General features: G+C 37.7%; 1 protein-coding gene across 4 annotated transcripts in view; it reads right to left on the bottom strand.

Moving 5' to 3' along the window:
- The window catches only part of SRBD1 (S1 RNA binding domain 1), a 233,918-nt gene that overhangs the window by 194,047 nt on the left and 19,797 nt on the right, over positions 1-20,074 (bottom strand). For all 4 annotated transcript variants that reach the window (XM_059078791.2, XM_067007652.1, XM_059078792.2 and 1 more), the window contains exons 5-9: positions 16,583-16,749; positions 13,586-13,703; positions 11,101-11,239; positions 7,887-7,983; positions 6,055-6,190 (exon numbers count right to left, since the gene is read on the bottom strand). In XM_059078791.2, the coding sequence (XP_058934774.1) occupies positions 6,055-6,190; positions 7,887-7,983; positions 11,101-11,239; positions 13,586-13,703; positions 16,583-16,749 (657 nt within the window). The remainder of the gene's footprint in view (positions 1-6,054; positions 6,191-7,886; positions 7,984-11,100; positions 11,240-13,585; positions 13,704-16,582; positions 16,750-20,074) is intronic.

Genomic DNA, 20,074 nt, shown 5'->3' with positions numbered 1-20,074 from the left:
ATATTGTAACCTATAATTTATATAATATTGTACATAAACTAAACCAATAAAAAATTAAAAATAAATTTTAAAAATTAAAAAATACTTTAATGCTAAAGAATCATAGTCATCATCTGAACCTTCAGCAAGCCATAACCTTTTTGCTGGTGGAGGGTCCTGCCTCCGTGTTGACGGCTGCTGTCTGATGGGGTGCTGGCTGCTGAGGGCTGGGGTGGCCGTGGCAATTTCTTAAAAGAAGACGACAATGAAGTTTGCCGCATCGACTGACTCTTCCTTTCAGGAACAATTTCTCAGTAATATGCAATGCTGATAGCATTTTACTCACAGTAGAACTTCTTTCAAACCTGGAGTCAATCCTCTCAAACCCTGACATTGCTTTATCAACTAAGTTGATGTAACACTCTAAATCACTTGTTGTCATTTGAACAATCTTCACCAGGAGCAGATCCCGTCTCACAAAACCTCTTGCTTTGCTCATCCATAAGAAGTAACTCCTCATCAATTAAAGTTTAGTCATGAGATTTCAGCAATTCTTTCACATCTTCAGGCAACACTTCTAATTCTAGTTTTCTTGCTATTTCCATCACAGCTGCAGTTACTTCCTTTATTGAAGTCTGGAGCCCTGAAAAGTCACCCATAAGGATCAGAATCAATTTCTTCCAAACTCCTATTAATATTGATATCATATCGCTTCCCACGAATCACAAGTGGTCTTAATGGCATCTAGAGTGGTGAATCCCTTCTAGAGGTTTTCAATTTACTTTGCCAAAATCCATCAGAGGAATCATTATCTATGGCAGCTATAGGCTTATGAAATGCACTTCTTAAATAATAAGACTTGAAAGTTGAAATGACTGACTCCCTGACCCATGGGCTGCAGAATGGATGTTGTGTTAGCAGGCATGAAAACAACATTAATCTCATTGTACATCTCCATCAGAGCTCTTGGGTGATCAGGTATATTGTGAATGAGCAGTAATATTTTGAAAGGAATCTTTTTTCCTGGGCAGTAGGTCTCAACTGTGGGCTTAAAACATTCAGCAAACCATGTTGTAAACAGATGTGCTGTTATCCAGGCTTTGTTGTTCCATTTATAGAGCACTGGTAAATGAGCATTGGCTTCAATTTCAAGTCACCAGCTGCATTAGTCCCTAACAAGAAAGACCCTATCCTTTGAAGCTTTGAAGCCTTGAAGCCAGGCATTTTACTCCTCTCTAGCTATGAAAGTCCTAGATGGCATCTTCTTCAAGTATAAGGCTGTTTCGTTTATAATGAAAATCTGTTGTTTACTGTAGCTACCTTCATTAATTATCTTAGTTAGACCTTCTGCATAACTTACTGCAGCTTCTACATCAGCACTTGCTGCTTCACCTTGTACTTTTCTTTTCTTTAATAAATATTTATTTATTTACTTACTTACTTACTTATGGCTGCATTGGGTCTCCATTGTTGCATGCAGGCTTTCTCTATTTGCGGCGAGTGGGGGCTACTCTTTGTTGCAGTGCACGGGCTTCTCTTGTTGCAGGGGCTTCTCTTGTTGCGGGGGCTTCTCTTGTTGCGGGGGCTTCTCTTGTTGCGGGGGCTTCTCTTGCTGCGGAGCACAGGCTCTAGGCACGTGGGCTTCAGTAGTTGTGGCTCATGGGCTCTAGAGCACAGGCTCAGTAGTTGTGGTGCACAGGCTTAGTTGCTCCGCGGCATGTGGGATCTTCCCAGACCAGGGATCAAACCCATGTCCCCTACATTGGCAGGCGGATTCTTAACCACTGTGCCACAAGGGAAGTCCCTCACCTTGTACTTTTATGTTATGGAGATAGCTTCTTTCCTTAAACCTCACGAACCAACCTCTGTTAACTTCAAACTTTTTTTCTGCAGTTTCCTTACCTCTCAGACTTCATAGAACTGAATAGAGTTTGGGCCATACCATGGAATAGGCTTTGGCTTAAAGGAGTGTTACAGCTGATTCGATCTTCTATCCAGACCACTGAAACTTTCTCCATATCAGCAATAAGGCTGTTTCATTTTATCATTTGTGTGTTCACTAGAGTAGCAGTTTTAGTTTCCTTCAAGAACTTATCCTTTGTATTCACAACTTGGCTACCTATTTGGCACAAGAGGCCTAGATTGCAGGCTATCTTGGCTTTTGACATATCTTCCTCACTAAACTTAATCATTTCTAGCTTTTGATTTAAAGTGAGAGATGTGCAACTCCTTCCTTTCACTGAACACTTAGAGGCCACTGTCGGGTTATTAAATGGCCTAATGTCAATATTATTGTGTCTCAGGGAATAGGGAGGCCCAAGGAGGATAGAGACGGAGGGAACAGCTGGTAGGTGGAGCAATCAGAACACACATAATACTTATCAATTAAGTTTGCTGTCTTATATGGGTGCAGTCATGGCACCTCAAAACAATTACAATAGTAACATCAAAGATCACTGATCACAGATCACCAGAACAAATATAATAATAATGGAAAATTCTGAAATATTGAGAGAATTACCAAAATGTGACACAAGAGACACAAAGTCAGCAAATGCTGTTGGAAAATGGTGCCACAAGACTTGGATGAAACACAGTTGCCACAAACCTTTAATCTGTAAAACACACAGTATCTGCAAAGCACAATAAAGCAAAAAGCACTACGGAATAAGGCACACCTGTACTGTACACATAAAATCTTCTTGAGAGGGCTTCCCTGGTGGCGCAGTGGTTGAGAATCCGCCTGCCGATGCAGGGGATACGGGTTCGTGCCCCGGTACGGGAGGATCCCACATGCCGCGGAGCGGCTGGGCCCGTGAGCCATGGCCGCTGAGCCTGCGCGTCCGGAGCCTGTGCCCCGCAACGGGAGAGGCCACAACAGTGAGAGGCCCGCGTAACACACACACACACACAAAAAAAATCTTCTTGAGAAACATACAAGAGCAGAGGCCAGCAAACTATGGCCCAAATCCAGTCTAACATCTGTTTTCATAAATAAAATTTTATTAAAACACAACCATGCTCATTCATTTATGTATTAGCTGTGACTGCTTTCGTGCTGCAATGGCAGTTGTGTAGCTGCAGGAAGAGGCATCTAGCTCACAAAGTCTAAAATATTTTCTCCCTGGTCCTTTACAGAAAAACTTTGCCAACTACATACTAGACTAAAGAATAAGCTTCAATCAGCTTAGAAGAAGACTGGAAAATTTTGGCAAAAGGACTAAGGGCAAGCATTTCATATAATTGTAGGGCTAAGAGTAAAACAAGGGTGAAATCAATTTCCATTAAGAAAATACAGGTTGCAATCCTGATACCAAAGTAGACTTCAAGCTAAAAACCATTAAACAAGATAAAGAAGGACAGTTCATAAGGTTAAGGCCACATGCTGGTTTGGGAATATATCAGGGGAATACACACCACACTTTAAAGATGCTGTTAGGTGTGACATCACCAAAGTGGTGGAGTAGGGAATTCCAAAACTCCAAACCTCTACAAAAGCAACAAATTGGCAAAAACTGCCAGGTTCAACTTTTTCAGAACCCTGGAATCTAATCAAAAACTTAGAACAATCAGAGGAACACTTAAAGAAGAAGCTGCAGAATTTTGGTGAAAGAGCACTTTTAACTTACCCACTTACCGTCCTCCACTCTGCAGTTCAGCAGTAGCAGTGAAGATAACATCCTACTTTTCTGGTGCAGTCTGCTAGCACCAGAGGGAGCAATATGGACCTTATTCTCAAAAGTTCGTGATTATGTGTTTCGATCTGTCTCATGGTTCCCTGACGGTTTGGCTCAAGGGCTTGCCTTTGTTTTGCTTGTCTCAGAGTTTCCCCAGGAAGCTCCTGGGTGGCATTTGTTCAAAGTATTTAAAGGCAATGTGTTAGCTGCAGTTTCAAGGGGTAAGGGATAACACCTGGGGATAAGGGATTACAGTCAGGGCAACCATCAGACAGACCAGAAAAACCTGGGAAGGAAGAGGCTAGTAAAGGAGATAATTGAGAGGAAAGGGGCTTTTTAAAATTTCTGCATATTTTAGGAAATCTAAGAGGTCATGCACACATTCAGGACTAGACAGACACCTGCTCTGAAAAGACCTGGGAAGACCTTAAGTTTTCACCTCTGTCTGACCTTTGAGCTCCACACAAAGACAAAGTGAAGGCTAAGGCAGAGTTATAAACAGCCTCGCTAAGCATTAAAGGATGCCCCAACATAGAGCAAATATGCAGGACCAGGAAAGTTATTTGTTTTGGCTCTAGGAATGAAGGAAATCTGTCAAGTCACTAGCTGTCTACTAAGCTAATAGACCAGGGACTTCAGTGGCCAAACATGACAAAGAATACAGACTAAAGAAACAGTTTAGAAGTTGCTAAATAAACCACAAAACCCCACAACAGCAACAACAACAAATGCCGGGGAGGGGGGAGAATCTGATTTTCAGTGTTGCCAACTTATAATATTCAAAATGACAAGTTTTAACAAAAAATTACATGATGGGCAAAGAAACAAGAAAATATGACCCATTTACAGAAAAAAGAAATTAACAGAAACCATCTCTGAGGAAGTTCAGACTTCGGCGTTACTAGACACACTTTAAACTAACTGTTTTAAATATGCTCAAAGTTAAAGGAAATCAGAGTCCTAAAGGAAATCATGAGCATGTTAGCCCAACAAATACAGAATATCAATAAAGAGCTGGGTATTATAAAAAAGAACCAAAGAGAAATTCTTGAGCAAAAAAGTACAATGACTGAAATGAAAAATTTACTAGAGGGGTTCAATATTTGAACAATCGGAAGAAAGAATCAGCAAACTTGAAGATATGTCAATTGAGATCACATAGTCTGAGAAGAATTTTTTTAAAAAAAATAAAGAAATAAACAGAGGCTAAGAGACTTGTGGGATACTCTCAAGCATGCCAACACACATATAATGGGAGACCCAGGAGAAAAGGGCTCAAGGAATATTTGAAGAAATAATGACCAAAATTTTCCCAATTTTGATCAGAAACATCTAACTACACAACCAAAAATCACAACAAACTCCAAGAAAAATAAACTCAAAGAGATCCACAGCAAGACAAATTATAATCAGATTGTCAAAAGTCAGAGAATCTTAAACGTAGCAAGAAAATCAAGTGCAATCATCATGTGCAAGGGCTCAGTGAGATTAACAGCTGATTTCTCGTCAAAACCATTAAGGCCAGAAGATAGTGGGGTAACATATTCAAAGTGCTGAAAGAAAAAACTGTCAACCAAGAATTCTATATTCAGAAAATCTATGTTTTGCAAGATAAAAAAATTCTGGAGATTGGTTGCCCAACAATGTTAATATACTTAACATTACTAAACTGTACACTTAAAAACAGTTAAGATGGTAAAGTTTATTTTATATGTATTTTATCACAATTAAAAATAAATTTTTAAAAATAAGGAGAAATTAAGACTTTCCAGATAAACAAAAACTGAGGGAGTTTACTTGCCCTATCTGAAATGTTACAGAAAGTCCTCCAGGCTGAAATAAAATCTAGATAGTAACTCAAAAGCATACAAAGAAGTAAAGAATACTGAGGGCTTCCCTGGCGGCACAGTGGTTGGGAGTCTGCCTGCTGATGCAGGGGACATGGGTTCGTGCCCCGGTCTGGGAGGATCCCACATGCCGCAGAGCGGCTGGGCCCATGAGCCATGGCCGCTGAGCCTGTGCGTCCGGAGGCTGTGCGTCCGGAGCCTGTGCTCCGCAGCCAGAGAGGCCACAGCAGTGAGAGGCCTGTGTACCACAAAAAAAAAAAAAAAAAAAGAATACTGGTAAAGGTAGCTACACAGGTAAATACAAAAGCCAGTATTATTGTATTTTTGGTTTGTAAAAAAAATTTTTTTCTAAGTCTCAGTGTCATTTACTAACTTCTGTGGGTCTCGAGTTCCCCATTTGTCAAATGGGGAGGATATAACAATATTATAAAAATTTATATGAAGGAAGAAAACAGTTGATTGAAAATTCTTTAGTAAATAAAGTAATAAACAAATTTGAGGTATTATCATTATTACTACTATCAGCATGCATAAGCAGTTTTCTTATTTACCTGATGATGTTGGATGTTTCTTATGTTGCATGAAAAATTTTGGTAGAGCAGAAACTTATCAACATCTTTTTCATTTACTTTTTTTGAGGATACCTTTGCCAGAGATGACTGGATACAAATATATCTATTTTGGCACCTGTTCAGATACATAAATATTCAAACATTAAGTAGTTATTAATATGTGCTTCAGTAAAGAAACACGTTATATATAAGAAAGAAGATTAACAAAAAACTAAATGAGATTTACCAAATGAGGTTTTTTTTTAATGATGCTCAACTATAAAAATGTTATTGACCCATCAAAAGGGGACTCCTCGCCTATTCATGCTGGCATAGGTGTTCCAGATCTATTTATATTTCAACCCAATCCCCCCATAAAATGCCTAAATGAGTTCAGATACTATCTGCAGTTATGCAAGAGAATAATAACTCTGGCCTAGATATCATCCTTTTCTAACCACTGAGTTAGGGAGTCAGAACCAATTAAAAGCTAAAAAGAAGGGAAACAAGATGATGTGTCAGGACAGCTTCCAATGACTATTTATGAAATTGAACCAAATTTCAACAGTATAATTACTTATAAAAACACATTTAGGGGCTTCCCTGGTGGCGCAGTGGTTGAGAGTCCGCCTGCCTATGCAGGCAGGGGACACGGGTTCGTGCCCTGGTCTGGGAAGATTCCACATGCCACGGAGCGGCTAGGCCCGTGAGCCATGGCCGCTGAGCCTGCGCGTCCAGAGCCTGTGCTCCACAACGGGAGAGGCCACAACAGTGAGAGGCCTGCGTACCGCAAAAAACAAAACTAAACTAAAAAACAAAAAAAACCACACCACATTTAAAAACCTGCACAATTCTCCTACTTCAACTCATTCCTGTGAGGGCCACTGAGAATAAAGAAAAATTCTCTCCCTTACATTTACAAAAACCCTGACAAGCTACAGTAGTCAACCGGTTCATTTTCACCTTTACTCTCCTCTGCACAGCTCACACAGCTAGAGATGTGGAGAGAGAGGAAGGGAAGACCTCTGCCAAACCCTGTCCTCTGATACACAGAAGGAAAGGAAGGACAGAGTGTCTAAAAATAAGGTCTTTAAGATAGTATCTTTTTTTAATGAGGCATAAAATCCATAAGCCCAAGTAGGGTCTAGGTCAAAGGTTTTTACTCTCTTATAAATTGGGACTATGATACTATGGATAAGCTGCTCTCTCCATCAGCTAAAATTCATTCTAAGGTCAGCACTTTTATCCATACCTGATATTAAACATTCTCAAGTTAACCCAACCACTGGTAAACATTATAAAATTAAGTGCATACAACTCAATACATTTAAAAAGCAATGCCACCCATTCTAAATGGTTATGAATCTCTCTGTAGCATATACTGCACAATGCAGTGGTTTTTAAACTGTGTTCCTCAGAGGCCTCTGCTGAGATGCTTCAGGGTAAGGAGGATGAACAGGCAGAGTTCCAGGCTCCCTGCCCAGAATTCAATTAAAGCAACTTTACTCCTATCTGTTTTATGTATTCATGTTCTGTTGTTTGAGCAGAGAGCTGTGCTACTAAAAAAAAAATTTTAACTTTTAAAAGTCTGAAAATAAAGTCGCGCAGCCTCAGCGGCCATGGCTCACGGGCCCAGCCGCTGCGCGGCATGTGGGATCTTCCCGGACTGGGGCACGAACCTGTGACCCCTGCATCAGCAGGCGGATTCTCAACCACTGCGCCACCAGGGAAGCCCTGAAAATAAAGTTTTTAATGAACACTGGAGTTAGCACTAACCATGTGACCCTCAACATCATGAGTCCACAAAGCAGAAAACTTTGAGAGTTACTCACAATTTCCGAATGAAGTCAAGCGTGTCTTTGTCTTTAGCAATCATGTCTGCTAAAATATGCTGCACTCCTGTTTCAATATCCTGGAGTGCTGAAAGCCCTTTAGGAGAAGGGTAAGAGGGAAAACAAAAGCAAGAACTACAGATTGGTTTTTAAATCTATAATTAAATCACAATAAATTTATTCCAGTCAAAATAAAACCTTAAGTTGACAGACTTAAGACAGAAAAGTATCCTCTGTGGTGACCTAAATGGGAAAGAAATCCAAAAAAGAGGGGATATATGTATACATGTAGCTCATTCACTTTGCTGTACAGTGGAAACTAACACAACATTGTAAAGCAACTATACTTCAATAAAAATTTAAAAAACAAACAAAAAGACAGAAAAGTATCATAGTAGTGACTAGCTTCCCTCAGCAACAAAATCAAGTCTCCAAAAGCAATACAGGACCTTAACATACCATATAACCTATTGGTGAAAAATGCAGCTCTGGAGCCAGCTGCCCAGTCTAATACTGGCTCCACCATCTACCAAATGTATGACCCTGGGCAAGTTACTTGTTCTCTCTGTGCCTCAGTTTCCTATAAAAATGGAATAATAATAGTATCTACTTCATGAAGCATTTACAAAGATTAAGCATTATAGGATTAAGCATTATAGGTTATAGGAAATATATATTAATAGTCATATCCCAAGGTATACTATTTCATTCCAGTTACAAAAATTCTCCTTTGCAAATAATTTTATTAATATTTCTATTTTGGCTTATGAGGCATTTATTCACATTTTCAATGACCTCTTTCAATTTCTCAAACCTCAGATGAGCACAAAACAAGAGCCATTATGTGGTTGTTCATCTTCACAGCTGAATTGTCTACCAATGGTACATTAAGTTCTCTCCAAGTGCTTTCAGTTTGCTAATTTACAGCAGTGTGTCTTGTACATTATGGCCCCTGCAATACAAACTTATACACTGAGAGAGATCATTTGCAATGCATTATTTCTTTTGTCTTTATTGTTCTATTTCCATTAAAGCTTCTTTTTTTTTTCTTCCAATAAAACCTGAATTACACAAGCACTGAGTATCATAAGTACGTTTTTCTGAGGGCATGGTTTTAGTGAGTGACAAGTACAAAAGACAAAGAGGACAGAAGGACAGACTTACAGAGTAATTAATAAAGAGAAAATGCCTTGTTGGGTTGTGTTATGATAACTGATCTTAACTAATGATATAACTGCATTTATTTCAAAGAAATTTAAAGAAAGAAGTTTGGCCACTGAAATTAACAGGAATCCTGTTTACATTTTAAGAGAGTTTCCCTATGAGGGAATTTTCAGGAACAAATTACATTTGAGAGGTGGAAGACTATATATGTAAAGACTTAGAACAGCTGTGGTGCATAGTCAGCAGTCAGTAGGTGTCTGCTCTTGTGTTAGCTTTCTCACTAGATCAGTCTTTATCCTAGAAAACCACTCACTATGCATTCATTCCTGGAGTCCAAAAGTACCTCACAGCATCATTACCCAAAGTTTAATGAGAATACCAGGGTGAGAAGTCAGTAGTAAAGATGCAACCTACAATGAGACCAATTAATGAGAGAGACTAGAAAGAGGAAATTATAGATTTTGCAATTGTAACAATGGGCTTTTGTAAAGCCCCCATCATTCAGGGGAATACAATTTGTAAACCTTATGTTATCAAACCTACTTAGTAGGAACTCAGTATGTGTGTGAAATAAGGAAAACTTTGTACCAGAGGAAGTGAAGAGTGGGAGGAAAGAAAATAGACCAGAAGAGAAAAATAAAAACTGACCATAAATCATTATGCATCTAACATTCTGAAAGCTCCAACGTTTGATTCTATTGATAATAAAACATACCATCACTGGGCACAGATAGGGCACTGTGGCTAACCTTGTCATATCCCAAGGTCTATATGGTCTCAGTTAATATTAAAATATTAAAGTTGCAACCATTTGAAAATATAACAAAAAAATAAAACAAACTTGAATTTTACTCATTTCAACCCATCTCTAAATTCAAATATTTACCAATTTGTTTTTTCTTTTCATTATTGCCCTTTTCAATATAGATATTAGGATGTGTGTATTTGTGTATGAGCAGATATTCATATCTTCACAGACACATACTTAATTTTTTTAATTGCAAATTCACATTTGCCAGATTATATAAAATAAACACACGTTTTGGTATGCTGATTCTCTACAGTTTAGTACATCCTGTAGATTTTGTTGTCAGAGACTGCCCCCTACAGACACTCTCCCAGCCTAAAGGAAGGAAGGCTAAAAGGAACTAGAATGAGAGTAGTAATCACCACAGCAACAATCTCCCCATTCAATCCTAGCAGAGCACTCCTTGGAAAAAGCCACTCTTACTCAAAAAGCTCTCACTCCAAGGCTCATTTTGACAATAAAACCAATATACCTTGACACGTATCAGCTGACACTTTCCTTGGGTTCTTCTTACAAATATCTCTCCCTTACCCCCTTCCTCTCTCATTCTCTCCTGTGCACGCACACACACAAAGTGAAAGGAAGATACCCTTAAGAAAAAGACAAACACTTTACTCGTGGAGAGTAGAAGTGTGGAAGTAGGACTTCACTTTACAATCCATGTCTGTCCGAACTGTTGAAGTTCTTTTTAAAAAGTAGATATGATTTATATAATTAAGTAAGTTTTTAGAAATAGAATAAAAATTTTAAAAGACAATACAGAGGATCTTTATAACCTAGGATATAAAGGAAATTCTTTAAAAAGAAAAAAGCAATTATCTAAAAGAAAAGATTAACAAAATTGAAAAGATTAATAAATTAACTATGATAAAACTAAGACCTTCTACTTACCAAAAGACAGCATAAAGAAAGTGAAAAGAGAAGTTACAAGCGGGGAGAAAAGATTTGTAGCACATGTAACTGAGCAAGAATATCTAAAAAATACTTATAAAGTAGTAAGAAAAAGTGAAACAACACAATAGAAAAATGAGCAAAAGAGTAGAACAGGCACTTCATCAAAAGAGGAAAGCTGAATGGTGAAGCAGGAGGTATACTGGGATTTGTTTTATTAGATTTACTCTTTATATGCTGTAATATTCTTTTGTATCATCATTACTTAATGAAACAATTTTTTTAACCTAGCTTTTCAAATTAAAAAAAGAAAGAAACAGGAGCGACCTCTTTATTAAGTAAAGCTGGTACCTTTAACATTGGGCCTAATGTAAGAGAGCAGATTGAGGTCCCCTGGATTCTCAAGCAGTGTCCTGGCTGCTCCTTCTAATCCCAGCTGCTTTGCTCTTTGGGCTTTGGTGCCCTTGCTCCCAGTTTTATATGGTGCTGACTAGGAAAAAAAGTCAGAAAACATACCAAATTATTCCGTTTTAAAAAGCAAAAGTTAAAATTAGGACACAAAATTAGAAGACATGTGAAAATGCTAAAGACATCCTCTTCTCAACCCTTACCTTTTCCTTCAAAGATTAATGCTAACAGAGAATACAAGTTGTATGAAAACAGTTGTTCCTTATCAGACTCTTTATACTTTTCTACATGCTTACAGTTAGCTATCTGCTTCGATTCACTCATCCCACAAACTCAGTGCTTGGACTGCCAGGACTGCAAGTCTTCAACTCAAGCAAGCTCCTCTAAAAGATGTCCTCACACAATGCTTCTACTTCTTAGTCCACATTCACTCCTCAACCCACTGCCCCCTGGCTTCTCTTTCCACACACGTTGCTGAAAGTGGTATCACAAAGATCCACAATGATCCCCTAATTACCAAATATACATTTTTCAGTCCTTATCTTGCCCAAACTCCCTGCTATATTTAATTACTTAACCATTGATCATTACTTCCTTCTATGACTCTCTTCCTTAATCTTTTATGTGTATCATCATCTCCTGATTCTCTTCATACTTCTCTATTCTTTCCATGTCTCCTTCTTAGGCTTTCCCTTCCTCCACCCATGCTTCAAAAGTTAGTGTTCCTCAATAGTCTACCCTGACCTGCTTACCCCATCATCTCTCCTTGAGTGAAAGCTTCCATTTTCATGGTTCCAAATACCAATTACATGCTGCAGACACTCACATCTATGTCTCCAGCTCAGCACACTCTCCCTTAAGCTTACGCTTCTGTTACCTATTCTCCTTTTTCCCCCACTCGACTGGGAATTCCTGAAGACAAGGACTATGTATTAGTCATCTTTGTATTGGGTTGGCCAAAAAGTGCCTCGGTTTTAAGTAAAAATAAAAGACGTTTTTCATTTTCACCAAGAACTTTATTGAACAATGTATTCACCCTTTTGTTCCACTACCTTCTGCCATTTTTCAAGCAACTTCATAATTCCATCTTCCCAAAACTGTTTATCTTTTTGAGCAAAGAACTGTTCCAGGTGCCTTTTACAGTCTTCTAGAGAATTGAAATTTTTTCCATTAAGAGAATCTTGTGAAGACTGAAATAAAAGGAAATCCGAAGGTGCAATGTCGGGCGAATATGGCAGATGAATCAGAACTTCCCAGCTAAACTAAAAGTTTTTGCCTGGTCATCAAAGAAACATGCGGTCTTGCATTGTCCTGATGAAAGATTATGCATTTTCTGTTGACTAATTCCAGACGCTTTTCGCCGACTGCTGCTTTCAGTTGGTCTAATTGGGAGCATTACTTGTTGGAATTAATCATTTGATTTTCCAGAGGAGCTCATAATAGAGGACTCTCTTCCAATCCCACCATATATACATCACCTTCTTTGGATGAAGACGGGCCTTTGGTGTGGTTGGTGGTGGTTCATTTCGCTTGCCCCACAATCTCTTCTGTTCCACATTATTGTACAGTATCCACTTTTCATTGCCTGTCACAATTTGTTTTAAAAACAGAACGTTTTCATTATGTTTAAGTAGAGAATCGCATGTGGAAGCGAGGGTCAAGAAGGTTTTTTTCGTTTAACTTATGTGGAACCCAAACATCAAAGCAATTAACATAACCAAGTTGGTGCAAATGATTTTCAATGCTTGATTTGGATATTTTGAGTATGTTGGCTATCTCCCGCGTGGTATAATGTTCACTATTCTCAATGAATGCCTCGATTTGATTGCTATCAACTTCAACTGGTCTACCCAACTGTGGAGCGTTGTCCAGCGAGAAATTTCTAGCACGAAACTTCGCAAACCACTTTTGACACGTTTGATCAGTCACAGCACCTTCTCCATATGCTGCACAAACCTTTTTTTTGCACAAATCTTTTTTTGCATTTCAGTTGCATTTTTACCTTTCTCAAAATAATAAAGCATAATATGCTGAAAATGTTGCTTTTTTCCTTCCATCTTTAATATTAAAATGGCTACACAAAAATTCACCAATTTTGATTAAGTCCTTTTTTTAAATGCACGCTGATATGACAGCTATCACATACAATCTATCAAAATTGTTTTGAATGAAGTTAAAGACAACTAAGTGCTACTAGAGCCATCTTATGGGAAAAACCAATCGAACCTTTTGGCCAACCCAATAAATCCAAGTGCCTATCACAAAAAAGCGCTTAATAGATATTTACTGAATAAAGACTATTTTGTTGAATTAAATAATGATGGTGGCTGATGACTTCAGCTTTTTATTTCCAGCTCTTTAACTATAAGACCCAAATCATAACATACTCAGGTAAGTATTACATTAAAAGATAAAACAGATTCCTTACCACGTGTTCTAGTTCTTCAAAAGTTTTACAGTTCAGCAAGGCTTTTAACAAGCACTCAGACATCTTCCCCTCCTTCTTAATTTTTTGTATTGTGTTATAAGCCTTCTTTGCAACAGCCCTGAAAATAGAAACTTTTATAATATACAAGACCTATATGTTAAAACTTTCTTTTTGAAGCTATATCAAACTTTAGGTAAGGTAAAAATAAATTTTTTCCCCCTCTGAAACATTTGAGAATAAGTTACCATTATCCCCAAGTACTTTAGTATGTATTTTCTATAAACAAGAATCTTCTCCTATAACCATCAAAAGCAGGTAATTAAAATTGGTATTAACATTGATATAATATTGATATATTCTAACCCTCAGATCTCATTTAAATCTCACCAATTGTTCTTATACATGTCCTTGATAGTGAATTCAGCTAAGAATGGGTTTTATGTAATTGCTATGTGTCTACAGTCTCCTTCAAGCTGAAACAGTATTTCAGTCTCTCCTTGATTTTCATAACCTTGATACTTTAGAATGTATTATTATTACAGCCTTTCATCCTATTTCATTACCTGTTACAATTTATAATTTCTGCCTAATAATGGTATTGCTAAAATGATGGGCAAAAGTTAGAGAGATGATAATATAAATTACTAAAAATGACTGATGGAAAAGAAAACTAAATCTACTTAAGAAAAAAAAGAAAGGCAGAAGACTATAAGTTAATGAGGAAGAATATGCAATCCTTAGATCACACCTCTGTGTCTTCTACATTCCTGGTAGCCCAAGACTGTTTTCAGACACTGAAGCCTACCAGGGTCATTTCAACAAAAGGCCAATGACGGGCTTCCCTGGTGGCGCAGTGGTTGAGAATCCGCCTGCCGATGCAGGAGACACGGGTTCGTGCCCTGGTCCGGGAGGATCCCACATGCCGCGGAGCGACTAAGCCCGTGAGCCATGGCCGCTGAGCCTGTGCGACCGGAGCCTGTGCTCCGCAAGGCCAATGACCTACTACTGGCTTGCATATAAGGGAGAGGAAAGGCATCTTTAGAGAAAATACAGGAAGTTTCTTACTATCCATAATCATAATCATTTTTTAATTCACTTTTTTAAGTGACCCTCAGTAAGAAATATATTTTACCTTGCAACTCAGTATACACACATATATAATTTCATATTTAATAAACAGTTATATAAACATATAATAGTTTCATGAAACAATATTTACCTTTACCACAGAAACTGCACTCATATTTTCTATTCTCTATTTCATTTTTGTTAAAGTGGTAATGACCTACTTAAAATTAGTTTCACTACTCATTTATGAGTAGCAATTAACAGGGTGAAAACCAATGTTCTAATTAAAGAAAAAGCTGAGCTCAAGAAAAATAGAGACCATACCTCATTACCAAAAAGAAATCTCTGTATGATATAAAAAGATCTTCTAAGTCCTAGTCAATGCCACCACTTACTTGGAGAAATAGTCCTCTACTAATATTTAATGTATTCCTCTATTAATAGATACCCAGAGAATGAACTCTATTTCTGCTAAAGTGTGTTTATAGAGAAAAAGAAAATAATAATGTTAATCTTGACATAAATCTCCTATTTGTCCCCCATCTAATCAAAAATTGGTAGAATACCTTTAATTTTTTTAAGTAAACTATTCTTGCTTGTTTGTGACACTTTCCCCAGTTTCAGATCCCAAAACCTTTAGGATTTTCTTCATTACTTTGCCTTCAACCAAACAGAACGCTTACTTCCAAATTTGCTAATTCCTGGACTTCTAGATGTGGCCTGTAGATGATTTTGTTTGACCTCAAAATTTTTTAAATAAAAATTCAGATTATCAGTTTTTCAAAAATAGGAAGATACAGCAATCTGGGTAGAGAACCCCACATGTTATAATCTGATGGAGATGAGTAGCAGCTGCTCCTCTTAGACAGGACTTGTGATTTCCAGTTTGCGTCCCTTTGTGCTTGATTATACTAGCCTGGCCCTGGCTGATCTGAATCTGAAACCACTTGAATAACTAGTCATTTATATTTCTGGGTTGGCTAATTGATTTTGCCTCTTGATGAAATATAACTTTCCACATATTAGCATTTAAATCTTCCTGGCACTAAAAGAAATTCAACAAAAGGGGTAGAAATGTTAGTGAGAGGCAAGTTCCTCCAAAATCACAGACGCTTATTGGGCTTGTTTTAAAATAACCCTTAGTGCTTTTAGAATGGCTTGATGGTAAGATTATATCCAATTTAAATCATATCCTTGTTGAAGAACACAAATAGCAACAACACAGCACTTGGCATGTAGGAGACATGCAATAAATAAATGAATGGTAAAGACTGTTTTAATAAACTCTACTGAATAATACAGTTAGTTTTATAGTCTTTATATGCTTATTTCTGAGTTATTACAATAAATCCAGAGGAATAACTTTTTTAAAGAGTGCTTTCCATTCTATAACCATACAAAACTCACAATCCACTAACATTAAATTACCATGCCCTATAAAAGAATAGATAAAGGAAATATACATATTTCCTACCAAACTCTATACAGCCAAAGAACTCTCCATGTAGGGACTTCACAGTATTAAGAAGACAGTTTTATGTAAGCTATTGAAGATTTAGACTGAAATGTATTTTTCTGAGTTACCTGCTGTTAGTTCTAATTTTGCCATTATGCAAAATCATTTCTGTGAGAGAAGATGACATTCAAACTCATAGGCACAGACTCTTAATAATGCAAACCACCTTTTGCAGATACATGCCCAAGCTATGCATGAACATACCAGCAGAGGGACTATGCACACCCCTAAATAAGTAAAATGGAGCTGGCTTCCTCTGTCAGAAGGGGACTATATCCAGATTACAATAAATCAAGAAAACAAAATATTGGAACTGTCGAAAGATACTATCACTCACTTCCTCACTGTTTCGCCTCATTGGCTCACACACTCTTTCCCCTTACACAAAGCTCATCCCTTCCCAGGCTTCTTACCGTAGCTCCTCTAGAGTTTGTTGAACTTCTCTCAAGGAATCAGCATCAAGGTTATTAATAAGCTCTTTTCGATAACGTATAATGAAGGGAATTGTGTTATCATCATTAAAGAGACGAATAATGTTGGCACAAACCCAAAGTTCAATATCAGTTCTCTCAGATAAAACCTGTAAATTAATATTTAGTGATTTAAAACTCTGAAAATTAAACATCTGTATTATAACATATGGCTTAAAATACAGCAATTAAATAATGTTCTCCAGCCACTTAGAAACAAACTGCTGTGGTTTTAAAAAAAGAAGAAAAGGAAATTGTATGAAATATATATATATATACTGACAATCATAGAATAGTCATTTCACTCATTCAATAAAATCCAATCGAAACTACTCTGTATTACCTGAATTCTACAGGGCTCAAATGAGATATTCATTTTTCATCTCTCAGATTGGCACCAAAGATCAAGGAGATGGTAACTCACTGTGCTGGCATAAGTGATGGGAAAAGGCACTTTCAACTATTGCTAGTGAGAAAGTACAATGGTAAAACCTCTGGAGGAAGAACAGCTTGGCAATATCTATCAAAATTTACAATGCATAAACTCTATGACCCACCAGTTACGCTTCTGGAAATTTGTTCTGATAAATTCATACCTCTGGAAAATGATATTATTTACAGTGATATTTTTTGAAGAATTTTTCCAGTATGGTAGAAATCAGCAAAAAACAGTCTACAATGGGGAACTGGTAAATAAATTATGATATGCCCGTGGAGCAGAATACCACTCCACTTACTCTTATATGAACGGATATGGAATGAGTTACAAGAACTTGGAACATGGCTTATTTTGGGGAAAGGTAACTGGTTGGCTTAGAGTTAGGGCAGGAAGATCCTTCTATATCTTTGGAATTTTGTATCATTCCCACATTCTACATATTCAAAATAATTATTTTTTAAAAAACAAGTCTACAGGTTTCAGCAAAAATGTACATGTAAGCAGAAAAGTTTAGAGAAGTCAGCCTGGAGAAGAGAAAGAATAAAATGTAATTTCAGTAACTGTTCTCAAAACCTAAGCCGATTTTTTTTAAAGTAAAGCGTGAAAGGCATAAGCTTTACTATTATTTCAATCCTGAGGCTCAAGATATGCCAAAAATATAAGAAAAAATTCAAAAATTATTAAAGCATTAACATGGTCAACTGCTTAACAAAATCAAGTTAATATATAAAATAGACTGAATTTCAAAACTACAGATGAAATAAATGGCTGAGCTCCAGAGACTACTGAGGATACCCTCATTCCTCTGTGCACTGTATATCCTAAGGCCTACATCTTATCGCCCATTCTGAGAATGCCAGCTTTACGTCTCCAGCCCTAGCTCTCTTCTGCATGAGCTCTGGACTCATTTAGCCAGCTACCTGACCTACCTCTTGAAATCCCATTAGGTATCTCAAACTTTGCATTCACAAAAGTGATTTCCCTCTCAAACTTCTTCCTCTTCCAGTTTTCCCCTTATTATGTCATACAAATACCAGTTCAGGCCTGAAAACTAGGAGTCTTCAACTCTTTTGACTCCTTTAACTCTTTTTTTTTTTCTTTGAGGTCATTTATACTTTAATAGAATTAGCAAAGAGTTTTTTTTTTAACGTCTTTATTGGAGTATAATTGCTTTACAATGGTGTGTTAGTTTCTGCTTTACAACAAAGTGAATCAGTTATACATATACATATGTTCCCATATCTCTTCCCTCTTGGGTCTCCCTCCCTCCCACCCCTCTAGGTGGTCACAAACCACCGGGCTGATCTCCCTGTGCCATGTGGCTGCTTCCCACTAGCTATCCACCCTACGTTTGGTAATGTCTATATGTCCATGCCACTCTCTCACTTCGTCCCAGCTTACCCTTCCTCCTCCCCATATCCTCAAGGCCATGCTCTAGTAGGTCTGTGTTTTATTCCCGTCCTACCCCTAGGCTCTTCATGACATTTTTTTTTCTTAGATTCCATATATATGTGTTAGCATACGGTATTTGTTTTTCTCCTTCTGACTTACTTCACTCTGTATGACAGACTCCAGGTCCATCCACCTCACTACATATAACTCAGTTTCGTTTCTTTTTATGGCTGAGTAATATTCTCCTTTAACTCTTAAATCTATCATAAGAATCAATCAACTCTAGTGGCAAAATATTTCTTTAGTCTATTACTGCTCTTCATTTCTGCCCTATAGCCCAGTCTAGTTCAAGCCAGGATTCGTGCAACTGCCTTTTACTATTCTTCTCGCATCCAAAGCAATCTCATCTATGTCAATTTCCATAAAACAACAAGAATTATCTTTCCAAAATCTCTATTGGATCATGTCACCTGACTAGTCAAAACCTTTCAATGATTTCCCATAGCATTTAGAATCCAAAGTCCTTACCATGACCCAAAAAACATGGTCTCCCTCTCCAACCTCATCTTATCCAGTCTTCCCCTCATTAGAAGCCAGCCCCAATGCGCTGCTCCTAGAACAATGTTCACTTCCTAGAACAAGCTGAGTTGCTTCCCTCTTCAGAGGCCTTCATGAGGCTGCTCCATCATGCAGAAATGCTCCTCTTGCTTGATATCATCCCTGACCCCTACAAAATCATGTTCATTAGTATTTTCTCTCTCAAACCTGTATCTCTTCTTGTTTCCTATTCCAGTTAACATTTCTACCACAGAAACCTTCGGGGATATTGTGCTTATCTCCCCCAACAATACCTCCCCACTATGCAGCAGCTTTGTGGTTGAAGAACACTTGACCTCAACTCCACCTCCACAGCATTTGTTCAGTAACCAGTTGTTTTAGAATTACAACAGCCAGAGTTTGGACAGAGAGATGAGTCCAGTCAGCAGGAAGCTCAAGATCTGGCTTAGAACTCTGGACCCAGGTACAACTTCTTCCTCGGGAGAAATATGGTTTATACAAGTAGAATCTTGAAGTTGGATGGCAGTGCTAAGAGAATTGTGGAGAGACTGTTGCAGTGCACTTAGGTAACTTTCCTGTTACCTAAGTCAATAAATCTTCTTTATTGCTTAAGCTAGTTCAAAATAGGTTTTCTCTTACTGCAACCAAAAGCATTCTAATCAATGTCCTCAGTTTCACTGTGTGTTCTCTATCTCACTCTTCTAATCTGTCACCAAGGAAGCAAACTGAACTTCTAAAATGTCTGTTCTTTCCCCTGAAGCTCCCTTTCTATTATCTTCTTTTATCTAAACCACAGAGCATTTTTTTTGTTCTCTATGCATTCCACCCAAACTTTCTGCATTACTACTGATTATACTTCTAAGACACATTTATAATAATTCCCTTATTTTTTTCCTCTTTTTCTTCTTTTGAACATAAGCTTCAATGACTCTTTCCTAACTACTAGTAAAAGTCCAACCATTGTAGCATAGTTTTAAAATCCTTGCCCAAGCTTACTCCCAAATTTCACTGTCCTCACAGAATAAACAATCTAGAACAGAAGATAA

The sequence above is a fragment of the Kogia breviceps genome, chromosome 11, assembly GCF_026419965.1.
Source record: "Kogia breviceps isolate mKogBre1 chromosome 11, mKogBre1 haplotype 1, whole genome shotgun sequence".
In the NCBI taxonomy this organism is placed as follows: domain Eukaryota; kingdom Metazoa; phylum Chordata; class Mammalia; order Artiodactyla; family Physeteridae; genus Kogia; species Kogia breviceps.
The sequence above is the reverse complement of the archived record's forward strand: the minus strand, read 5'-3'. Positions and strand labels throughout refer to the sequence as shown.